At 43.9% G+C, this 12,359-nt stretch overlaps 1 protein-coding gene across 1 annotated transcript; it reads left to right on the top strand.

Annotated features, from left to right (window-relative positions):
- Positions 1 to 232: 232 nt before the first annotated feature.
- apcdd1l (adenomatosis polyposis coli down-regulated 1-like) lies at positions 233 to 12,088 on the top strand. The gene is made up of 4 exons (XM_054617444.1): positions 233 to 709; positions 7,891 to 8,071; positions 9,257 to 9,776; positions 10,547 to 12,088. Exons 1-4 carry the CDS (start codon positions 622 to 624, stop codon positions 11,318 to 11,320), a joined length of 1,563 nt encoding a protein of 520 aa, XP_054473419.1. The 5' UTR covers positions 233 to 621; the 3' UTR covers positions 11,321 to 12,088.
- Positions 12,089 to 12,359: the final 271 nt, after the last annotated feature.

The following is a 12,359-nucleotide window of genomic DNA, read 5'->3' as shown; positions in this document are numbered from 1 at the left end:
CACACACACACACACACTGAAACGTATCTACTATCCCTACCCTCCCTCCATCTCTCTCTCTCTCTCCTCTCTGTCTTACTCCCTCCTCTCAGCTCAAAAGTACAAGAGCCAGACAAGAGTGCACACAGACAAAATACTCCTCCCGCTCACATGCACGTACACACTCGCTGCACAGGCACTGAGTGGAACAGATCCACAGAGCTGCACAGTAGTGAGGCAATGGTGTGTGATTGAGAGAGAGAGAGAGAGAGAGAGAGAGAGAGGGGAGTGGAGAGAGAGAGAGAGAGAGAGTGTGAGTGCAAGAGAGAGAGAGAGAGCATTTACTCTCCCTCTCTCCCCACTTGAGGACAGAAGCAGTGTGGAGAAGTTGCATGAAGCGTATGGTTCCAACTGGACTTTTATATCAAACCATGGAATCCAAGAAGTGGAGGTAGAAGAACAAGAACAAGAAGAAAAAAAAAAGAAAATCCCAGCTATCTGAACGGGAGACCAGAGTTTCACCTGAGGGATTACTGGACTCTCTTTATATGTGCTCGTGTCATGGTGATATCCTACATGATCTTCTTGTGTCCTGGATTTCCCAACGATCAAAGTTTGTTTACTGAGCCGAGGATTGTGTGAATGAAGTGTGTGACGGACGCAGGAAACATGTCGAACGGACGCTTCAATCACCTGTTGAGGGGAGTCTGGCTGCTTTGGCTGTGGCAAGGTGAGTTCAGGCACTGTCTGCAGGATGATGTGTGTGCAGCTTTTTAAACAGCTTTTTGAATGTATACTTTGTCTTAACTTACGTACATAATTGCACTGATTTCTGTCCAGTGAATTTGTGCAGAATTTATGCCAAAAGTTTGATTTAAAAAAAAAAAAAATGAAGATAATTACTAAAGAAGCTTTAACTGATGCTTGTTTTTTTTCATCACATGGTCTATGAATCCCAAAAAGTTTGCATCCCTAAGTATGGGACTAACTCTAACTAACTAGGATCTTAAAAGATTGCCTGTAATCCAAAGCTTCTCCAGTAAGAAAAGAAAAAAAACAAGATAAACACTCTCTCATGTGAGAAATCAGCTGAACACTTGCGGATTAAGTTTAAAGGACACATGGCAGCACACAGAGACAAAAAAAAGGGTAAAAGATTATGACAGACAAACTCTTAATTACAAGGAAGTTATTATGTAATTTGTCACAATTCAAATTATTTGCAGAGTTCAACATGTGGATCAGCACTTTTGAAAATTCAAAACACAACCTATGCTGAGGTTAGATTTATGAATAGCCGGTCTGTGTTGCCTCTCCCCTCATCTGTGTGTCTTCAAAGCGACAGTCGGATCTGCGGCCGGCCGAGGAGCCTTTAAAGAAGAGCTCTGGCTGGTGCCTTTAAACAATGGCTCTCTCGGAGCAGGGGAGCGTGGCCCTGGAACTAATGTTGCCATTATGTTAATGGTTAGAATAACAGGACACAGCCATTACTGACTTCACCTCGGGCTGCTGTGCAGAGCTGGTTGTCAAACCGCGGCAGCTTCAATCGCGGAATGGCAGCATTTTGGCCATCAGGGCTGGTTAAGGTGATGAGCGGACCGGAGGAGGCATCTGCCCAGTTATCACCCCGAAACACTCCCCCTCATCCCTCCCTTCCATCCATCCCTAGCTGCTTCAGTGGTAGACTGGTAGACTGGTAGACTGGTATCTGTGGATTGTTTTCCTTTTCACCGCTCAAGTCTGGAGGAGACAGGGGAGGTCGAGCTGCTGGCTGTGACCAGATGTCAGAAAGAGCTGAGAAGTTATTCACCAGAAACAGAGCAGAGAATTAATGAGGAGTTAATTTAAGAAAAAAACATCGATATCAAAGTATGTTTTTTATTCAGATGATCTTTTTTTGACAGGTGTGATGTCATTTCTCTGAGGGGAAAAGCTTCCCAAGCCAGCATACTGCTTGTTCTTTTTGCTTTAAACCCAAACTTTTAACTTTAAAGCTACAAACACTCAGTTCTCTGAGTTCTGCCTCTCTTGATGAAGTGAGAAAGATAAAAGTGGCCACATGGAAGAGACCACAGCAAATGTTTGGATGAGGTCTGGTGGATTCTTGGACAAAAGAATTTCCTGTCATGGGACAGTGAAGATATGAGCTGAACTGGACTGGATGGGAACACATACTTTGATCCAAATATGACAGCAAAAAACCCCTTGATCCTATTCATATAAATCAAACCTTGGATGCAGTGTTCATGTATAGGTCCTATTCCAGCTTGAAACTCTCCGAGTATGTGAAACAGCCATCGACCAGATCTCCCAGACTTCTCCAAACTGAGCTTTTTGTTTAAGTTGAAACCAATGTAATGTCAGATCAAAGATATCATTGGACCATCAACTTCTCTTCGTCCGTTATCTGCATCTCGACTGCCTCGGTTGTCCACGAAGACGAAAAAAATGCACGTCAAGAACTTTTATAAGCAGGAGTCCTCTCCGTCTAATAGCACAAATGACCCAGCACATGAAAAGCAGAGAAAATGGTGGATGTGTTGGCTTTATGTGGCAGATGTTTTACTCGTGGTGAAGGTGTCACATGCAGCAGGACGATGTGTGTATTGTTGCTTTGCAAACAGGAGCCAGGATTTGCTAACCACAGTGGAACTGGCAGCAGCGTCCGCTGGGCAAACCCCTGTAGATCCCTTCTCTAAATAAACAAGGCAGCTGGATTAACCAGATTACACTGTGATGAAAAGACAACACCGGCCGACCATGAGCAAGCTGCCCCGGGAACCGAGGGAGACTCCTGGTCCGGGAGACCGCTGTGAGATGCTGGGGTTAAAGCCCGATAAAATAGAAAGGGGGACTCAGGGTTAGAATAACACAACAGACCTCATGTTCTTTGAAAGACTTCTAAATCAACCTGACCTTCGCCTGACTTTGGCAACAAGGAAGGAGGGAGGGAAGAGAGATTTAAGAAATGCTTTGCATGGTTTCTGTTCGCCGCCCGCAGTCCGACAGGATAAGAATTACATTTTTTTTAATTACATTACAGTTACGTATCCTAGTATCACATTTGTACATCTAATAGGTCTACATTTCTACACATCATCATATCAATCAATCAATCAATCATTAAATGCAGCAATGCTGGTCCCAAACATTACTTTTTCGTTTTTTCTCTATTTGTTTTTGTTTGGATGTGTGTTTTCCCCCTAAACTTATTTAAATTGCTTTGTAAATGTTGTTGCATCCGTAAATGTATTCTGCATCACTTCATGTTGTATTGTGATCGGTTGGTTTGGCTACATGGATTCAGTCACGAGGGCTATGCTAACGTTAGCTGATGAATGGTCAGTGAGACAGTCAGCTGGCTGCGTGTTGAACAAAGATGTTTTCTATTTCTATACAGGTTAAATATAGAATATGTGACATGTGGAGCTGTCCAAAGGCACCTCTGAGGGAGCTGGTTTAGCAACAAAAGTAAAAAGTAATATTCCTTTGTCCAGGTTAAAACAAATGCAACAACATACGCAACTTGTGCAGACAGCCCTTTGTTGTTCAGGGTCACAAGCCCAAAAACAGTCGGGAATCACTGTCTTATAACACCAGGATCCAAGGTCTGGAGGACAGCTCAGCGACTGAAAAAGCAGCTGTGAACAGTGAATAATGAGCAGTCAACTAAATATGTGGAATGAACAGGATCTCTCAGCTACTGTAGCATCACACACAAGCACCTCACTAATCTTGTCATCCCAGCTCATTAAGAAGTCCCTCCCTCCTTCAACCGCCTCGTCCTCCTGACCAACTTCATTCACCTCATCAACCACTGACATACACACAGAGGAAAAAAAAAACAAGAGACAAAGACGAGAAAAAAAAGAGAAGGGTGGAATCTGAAATCCATCCAGGAGAAATGAGCCGTAAACATCATGGCTTTTTCATCAGGGGAGGGCAGCGGTAATCAGTGGAGGGGAAGGTGGGCCAGGGGGGCAACGGGCACTTCAGGGACAGTCTGGAGGGTTTTGTCCTGCAGCACTGAGGCAAAGAGAGATGAGAAAGTGGCTTTACAGGAGACTGGAGGTAACCACACTGAGAGAAATGAGGTGAGGATGTAGTAAAAAAAAATAGGAAACCCATAAAATACTGGAACTTGGAGGAATTGGCCCCGTTATGCCATCATTTCAGTGCACTGACAACATTTTTTCTTTCACCTTCACTGCCTTTGCTTTGGCAGGTTTAATGATTCTCCATTAAAAGCCTAAATAGAAGCAGCTATGAAGCAGACAAAGGTGTCTCTCTCTCTCTAATGAACGGGGTTGACTTAAACGTTAAGCACTTAATTCCTGCTGCAAGCTCTGAATCAAAAAGTGTTGGGATCTGGTTCTTTTTTTTTTTTTTCCAGGATAGCTCCGAATAAAGAAGTACATAAACTGTATTTTGACTTTGGCGCTGTGGATGAGACATGAGAGAGGAGAGCGAAGGCTGCCAAACCGTAATCACAAATACAAACAAACCAACAGAGTGCAGCCCGGAGGTCCTTTATAAATGGTGTCCCTTCTGCAGTGTACTGTAAATCAATGTGTGCAGTGTGTGTTTGTACACGTGCATGCATGTGTGTGTGTGTGTATGTGTGTGTGTGTGTATGTGTGTGTGTGTGTGTGTATGTGTGTATGTGTGTGTGTGTGTGTGGAAACAGGATGAATATGGGAGCTCAAAGACAGGTAGATTACTTTGGCCGCTCATCAGTCGGCTGAATCGAGGGCCAGTAGCGGCGGCAATGTTGGTGGTGATGACAGACTGACCGTCCAGACCACACGCAGGGCACAGGCCGCTGCACTGACCCCTTGTGGGAGAGTTGAGATACTGCATGAAGACAAGTGGGGTGATGGGGGGGGGATATTGCTGTCTCTGTCTTCCTGTAATTCAAGAGCTGAAGTGTGTTGTTCAGCTTCTCTTGACAATGACATCAGGTTGACTGCAGCAGAGCAGAAAGGCAGAAAGACGGACCGAAAATGTGCCTTTAAAATTTCCCGCCCACTGTTTAAATAAGACTTGCACACAAACAGATTGGACTATCGGGCTGTCAATCAACATTTTAATAGCACTTGCCCTTGAGAGCAAAATTATCTATAACAACTTTTGTATTATTAGGCTAAGTTTTAACTAGGTGTGCCTCATAAACGGTTATCTGAGTTTATAATCCAATACAAACCATAAATGTAACTGTTTGGTGAAATCAGTTAAATCAGTTTTACAGTAAGTTTTATTGGTAAAATTACATAAAATCTGTCCCTGAAAGATGCACTGTATTGTGACAGCGAGATGAAGACTCAATCAATCGGGAGGTTTTATGGGCCCTAGTGAACAATAAATCAGTGGGAGCCATTCACGGGTAAAACTAATAATATCTGACTGCCCATGTAGGAAGTGAATCATCTAAAACTGTCCCCCATCTCCTCCAAAGTGAGTTGGGGGTTGGATATTGTCATATGTATTACAACATCGCCTCACTTGTGGTTTGAATAGTCTCTTTTGTGGAATACTTAAAAAACCCACGATGAGCAATTTTGTTTTACTAAGCTCTGCTTTTATGAGTACTCTTTTAGTAAATGCAACCATGTGTCCAACTGGAATAAGAACCAAGGGAGGGAAGAGGGCTGAATGACAAGTGACCTCAAGAAACACTATAGAAATATTTTGCCAAAAACAGAAACTTAAATACAGCAACCAAAAATGACTCCACATCACATAATGCGACTCTTGCCTCTCTATCCATTCATTGTATGTGAGCAACCACATCGGCAGCATGTTGCAGGCGGCTACAAAGAGTGGATAACACAAAACAGACAGATTGGATGACTTGCAAGCAGCAGTGGAAATTAATTAATCCTGATTAGTATTTCTGCTCTGAGATCTCCCGTGGGAGCGCAGCTGGGTCCGACTGACCGGTTTCCCTCGCCAGCTGCTGTGACATGGAGCATAAACAAACACATCAGCGTATGGGGGAAATTGCAAACATGTTTCAGTGCCTGTGACAGGAATAAAAAGTATTAATAAAATCAGCAAATTGACAGACAGCATGAAGGAGGAGAAATATGCCTTGAGCTTCAAATCTGGTTTTGTGGTTTGTGACTTTATAGTTCTATCCAAATTCTACATATGAGTGTGTGTCTGTGTCTGAGTTTGTGTGTGTGTGTGTGTGTCAGGTGGAAGGCAAGGAAATGACTGCGCTGCACACATGTCTGTGGTTGTGGTCAGCATATGGGAAGCATTCCAGGAGTGAGGCGTGCAAAAAAAATATCCTCTCTCTGACACTAACAAGGTTAAAAAGGCCGATCAGTCCGCCGCCATCTTGGAGCCTTTTACATAAAATAATAAAATAAAAACGTCAGACACTTTCCGTACAAACTCCCCCTTTTTCCTTCATCCGCTCAGTTATAAGGGAACAAACTGATTGGTGGCAACTAACTCCCAGCTCGACTGGAGGCTCGACAGGTGATGTTCTCCCCAAGTGCATCTAAAGTCAAATGCGAGAGAAGTGGAGTGAGATTACACCCATAAAGCTGTCTACCACAGATGACCTCAAGGAAAGTTGAGAAGGTGAGAGTAAGAATGCCAGAGCCATGAGGACAACGGGGAGCAAGAGGGAACAGAAATGGGAAATAGAGGAAAAAGCAAGCGGTATAAGCTGCCTTCGTCTGTTAAATATAAGGCTGGAGTCAGCAGCTTGTTAGCTTATCTAAGCATTAAGACTGGAAAGAGAGGGACACATGTAGCCTGGCTCTGTCCAAACTTAACAAATCCACCTAGCAGCATCTCTAAAGCTCACGATTTAACATGTTATATGTAGTTTGATTAATCCAAACAAAAAGTGCACATGTAAAATCAAGAATTCACCCTTAAGAATAAAAGTGAGTGGAGGAGTGCAAATAGAAAAAACAAGAGGGTCAAAAAGAAAACAGGAGATGGCGGCGTCTGTGAGAACTCACCTCCCTTCGCCTTTTTGACATTTGTTTTGGGAGGATGAAACCGAAGCCATAATTTCACACACATTGCACAAACGAACCCCAGTGGGTTTCCTCGCGCTGCAGCCATGAGGGTGCAATCAGCAAATCTTCTTTGTCTCAACTGAAACCAGATCGCGGCCTCACCATGTCAACACACACACATCTCTGTGCAACAACAAAAGCAGAGAGTGCAGTTATGATGACCAACGACAGGCAGACTGAACGCAGATGTGCTCGTGTCAGATCAATAAATGTTATGGAGTGAATAACGCTTTCATTTGGATTAACTGAACTGTCAGCGTGTGGGAAAACTCAAGCGAGAACATTCATCATAATAAGTGTTTTTTGATTCATATTATCAACAGATGTGTTTGGCTCAGCTGACTTGCTGCTGTCAGAGACCCACCGTTTGGTTCACCTCGATGACAGAAATGTACAAATACAAAGAGCAAACACTCGTGCACACACACACCTTCAGATCCAAGCAAACCCCCAAAACAAGGCCTGTGTGTTGCAGCTGCAGGCTGATTGGAGTGACAAGCCTAAACTGTCTGCACCGTGGCCAACGTCCAGATTCACAGCTACGTATGGTTTCTATAGCACCCGCTCACCCCTCATTACATGGAAAATTTACCAAAATTACAGCCCTGGAACAGCTTGCAGTCAACCAGAAGGGTGTTTAGATGTAACTGGGAGAAGATGTGAATATTTCCCCTGGCTATTATCTGTTTCCCTCGTTTTCTGATGAAGGCAGCCGTTAATAATCTCTGAACTGAATCATTCTGGTGTTTCCATTTCCTACATCCACACCCTAAATCCGCCTGGAAATCTAAATGAAATGTAATGGTGCCTCTGTGTTTATCTGATCGGAAACTGTTTACTCACTATTTGCTGACTTTCCTGTCCTCTGTAGCTGTGTTTGTGGCTGGGACAGGGAGTAAACTATGGGAAGTGCCCACAGCCTCCTTCACTTCCTCCTCCAACCTCAGTGGGAACCTATGGGAGCAGGACTGTCCGTACCGCCGCCCACAGGACCGAGTGAGAATCACAGCGGACACCCCCCCGAGATTGGACGGCACATGGGTGTCAACAAGGTGAATTTATTTGAAACGATGAAGTTCTAAAGCAAGAGTTACGGAGATTTGCTGAAAAAAATTTCAGGGAACTTTGTAAGACCCTTTATGTTGTTGTTTTTCGCTTTTATTCATCATCCTTGTGTACGCTCACATATTCACTTATTTCAAATAGTTTAAACCCTTGTAGATTAATGGTATCTGTAATAAAAGACGGTCAATGTCATCCAGAATTTGATTTGAAGCAGATATCAACAGATTTGTAGCCATGAGAAATGGCCTTCAGACAGACTTGATTCACAAAAATTCAGACTTTTTAGGACATGGTTAAATGTTGGAAGCACCATAAAAAAACAACACCATGAATAATTAAAGCTACTATAATAAAGAATATTCTATCAATAATAGATTGCATGCCTACTTATGTCTGAAAGGAGTTGCTCGTTGTGACAAACCCAGAACCAACTCTACAAAGCTGAGCAATGAGTTTTTTGGGGCCCAAAACCTTACTGTTTTGGTTCCCTCTCACAACTTTTATCAGTGTTCTTTCCCAGCAGCAGCAGGAAACTGTTTAAGGCTCTAAAAACCTGCTGTACACTATCTGCTCAGCATCAAACGACAGACAGGCACAGCTAGAGACTAAAGCCGGTGAACATAGCGGAACATCTGGCAGTTAAAAAGCAGGATATTTCCCTCAGGAGTTGGTGGAGACCAAAAGCGGAGCTAAACGAAAAGTGAAGAATGAACTCAGTTGGTCAGAGACACGACTACAAACTGAATGATAATGTTGCTCCATTACTACTGGATGTGTAAATTAGCAACTCTTTGCTAATAGGTTTGCAATATCTACTCTTTAAGGTGATGATATGTCAGTGTTGTGTTTAACATCCTTCCGCTTCCCCAAAAAAATCATGGAAAATAATTTAGATTTAGATTAGATTAACAGCTTTAAAAGTAAAGTATAAACATGTGTAGCTCTTTGGTTACGCCCTGCTCTAACCCAATGTCAACTGGGATCGACGTCAGCCCCCCTGCGACCCTGAATAGGATAATGGATGGAAGGATAGATTTCTGCTTACGCTGTTCCCAAAAAACTTACAGACAGCTCAGGATCATGTGGCAGGAACCTAATCTCTGCTCAGCTCTGTCTGAAATCTATTCATGACAATTAATCACTAATCTAACTACTCATTCCCCTGTGTTCAGGTGTGAAGTTCGGCCCGGTCCAGAGTTCCTCACCCGCTCCTACACCTTCCACCCCAGCCGTCACTTCCAGGCCCTGCAGCATTACTACACAGACAGCGGCTGCGAGGACCCGGCCTACTCCCTGATGATCAGGGGCAAGCTTCGTCTGCGGCAGGCCTCCTGGATCACCCGCGGGGCCACCGAAGCTGAACACCACCTCACCAAGGTGGGCATCGTGGTCCACAGCGTGCCAGCAAAGCAGAGGCTGGCCTCCATGCTGCCTCCGACCTGCGTGGGTCCGACCCTGGGTCTATTGGTGCCGGGGAAGCCTTATGAGCTGTACAACACCCGGGCAGGGAGGGGGTGTCTGGAAGCGCTGGGCTTCTCCATGATGGAGATGGGACTGATACGGGTTGAGACGCAGCATCACAGCCATGGAGGGAAGGTCCAGGAGCTGCTCCTGGGGGACATTCACACTGACTGGACCCAGAGGAGTCAGTACAGGCCTACAGGGTACCAACAGCCACTGCAGAACGCCATGGTGAGACATGACTGTGCTTTTTATTTTTACAAGTACTTGTGAGGGCAGGCTGAGGTAAAACAAACATATTATAATGTTGGCAGCTCAACAGTAAAGCAGATGGGGTTTCAGTGCCTTGCCCAAGAGCACTTTAAGCCCAACTTCAAATGTTGTTTCAGGGAGTTTGGAAAATGTTAAGTCTTCCTCCCAAAAAGTCCATTAAGCAGTTAATAAGGAGTCATTTTTACCATAGATAAATAGTTTTTGGTTCCAGCAGCTAAAATGTGAAAATTTGCTTTTGTTTTCTGTCTTTGTGTATTAAATAGGTCTGCAACTAATACCTTATTTCCTTATCAATTAACATATGGATTATGTCCTTGATTAATTGGTTAATCATTGTTTATGAAAGGGAAAAAAAAGTGGAAAATGCCTGTTAACATTTTTCAGAGTCCAAAGTGACAACTTATTTTGATTGCCCAACAGATCAAAATGGAGTTTAGTGACTCATAATGACAAACAAAAACGATAAACCCTCATAGCTGAAAAAAAATGCTCAAAACATTAACAATTAATCGATTATCAAAATTGTGGATGATACATTTTCTATAAGTTAATCAATTAATTGACTAATTGCATCCGCTTTTAATAAAAAAATTGTTTTTTAGACTATTCCCTGAGCAAACAAACATTCACATTTATTGTAATCTCAATTTTCTGACATTTTATAAGTGAGTGGTTGACTAGATGCAGCTCTAAATAAACTGGTCTAACCTCTACCTGTCTCTTTGCAGCATCACATCCACCCCTGCCCAGTGTGTGCCCTCGTGTACCGCTCCTCAGAGCAGCGACCCCCGGTGTTGCCCCACAGCCCGGCAGCTCGTCTGTCTCTGTCCGGCCGCTGGGTCAGCCACCGCTGCGAAACCCGTCCCAACGTCCTCTTCCTCACCCGTGACTTCATCTTCGATTCAGACCAGCACGCATGGCAGGGCGTCTACCGGCACTACTCGGACCCCGTCTGCTCTCAGCCCACCGTCACCCTGAGAGCCTCGGGCCACTACGCTCAGGGAAACCCCTCCGCCAAGGTCTCAGGAGCCACCGAGTTTGTCTTCAAGGTCACACAGGTGAAAGTCACGGCTCTAGAGGAGCCCACGGCGAAGTTACTGAATGGGACGAGGCCCGGAAAGTGTGGTCGGGCGGGAGGTTGGGAGGTCGGAGTGGAGCAGGACTTGACCCCCACAGACGGGTGCACCCTGCTGGGCATCAAACTACCACATAAGGAGTACGAGCTCTTCAAGACGGAGCTGGATCACAAGAAACACCCGCTGCTGTTCATCGGAGAGAGGCCGACTGACGGGTCCAGTCCAGACCGACCGCAGAGGAGGCCCACTTCCTTTCAGGCTCCCATGGGGCTTTGCAGTGGGGGGGACACACAGCCTTCACATCGCTATGGCTCAGGTTTTAACAGCAAGCAAGTCCAGTTAGCATCCAGTGGGACAGCGAGACTGGCACAGCTGGTGTTACTGGTGCTGGGATATGTGCTGTGCAGCTGGCTCTGTGTCTATTAGGGACACTGTTCAAGAATCAGGTCTGTTTCGCAGCTGAAGTCACTGATGGACAATGTTTTCTGGCAGATTTCTTTCACTCTTCCTCCAAATGATGACGACCAACATGTGTGATGGTCAAGAAAATCATGAGACACTCAGGAGGGCTGAATCATTTTTGATATCTGGCTTTCAGATGCTGCGTGTAGGTTCACTTTAATGACTCTAAACTACAGCTGCATTTCTACCTAAAACTAATCTGTATATAAACCACCAGTATATACAAATGCCATCATTTCCGTATGTAAAAATATATTCTTTTATACGTCTTCTTTTTGTATAATAATCAGATTCATTTCTTTTCACGTGATTGCTACAAAGCAAGATCACAGTGTTGAAATGTGGATCGGTTATTTCCAATCCAAACTGAAAGCCATAAACTTTCCAGCGGACTTCACACCAGAGCTAATTTTCATCCCAGATGCAGTATAACTAATGCACTTTGTACAGAACATTTCTTTCTCAACATACTGGAGAGAAAAACTGGGAAGTGGAAAATGTGTAATCAGCACTCTAATAGCTGCCATCCTCATTGGTCCAAAGCCACTGTGGTGTGAATGGTTGCTTTATCTCTCTCCTCTGTAAAAGCTTGTGTATTAGTCTGCTTTTCTATCAGCAGTTGATCCAAAACAGTCAAATGAATATTTATTTTAACCATTTATACTGTACTTTTTGATAAAAGAAAGATTTTGGTCCAATATTTTAGTTAGTTTTGCCATTTACGAAGTGATTATTTTCTATGTGTATTAAAAATGGCTTTTCATAACCTTGTGTGTTTGATTAGTATTAATAACAAGAGTCCACGGTTTTCTGAGGCTGTACTTAGACACAGCTAAGTGCTACATCAGTATGCTAACATGCTCTCAATGAAAATGCTAATGCGCTGATGGTGAGCAGGTGTAATCCTGAGCATGCTCATCCATTCATGCTAACATTTTCTAATTAGCACTAAACACACAGCACGGTTAAACTGATTTTTGCAGGTATGTAGTCAGAAACCAAA

This window comes from Anoplopoma fimbria, chromosome 17, assembly GCF_027596085.1.
Source record: "Anoplopoma fimbria isolate UVic2021 breed Golden Eagle Sablefish chromosome 17, Afim_UVic_2022, whole genome shotgun sequence".
Classification (NCBI taxonomy): domain Eukaryota; kingdom Metazoa; phylum Chordata; class Actinopteri; order Perciformes; family Anoplopomatidae; genus Anoplopoma; species Anoplopoma fimbria.
Note: the sequence above shows the minus strand (reverse complement) of the source record. Positions and strands in the feature narration are given on the sequence as shown.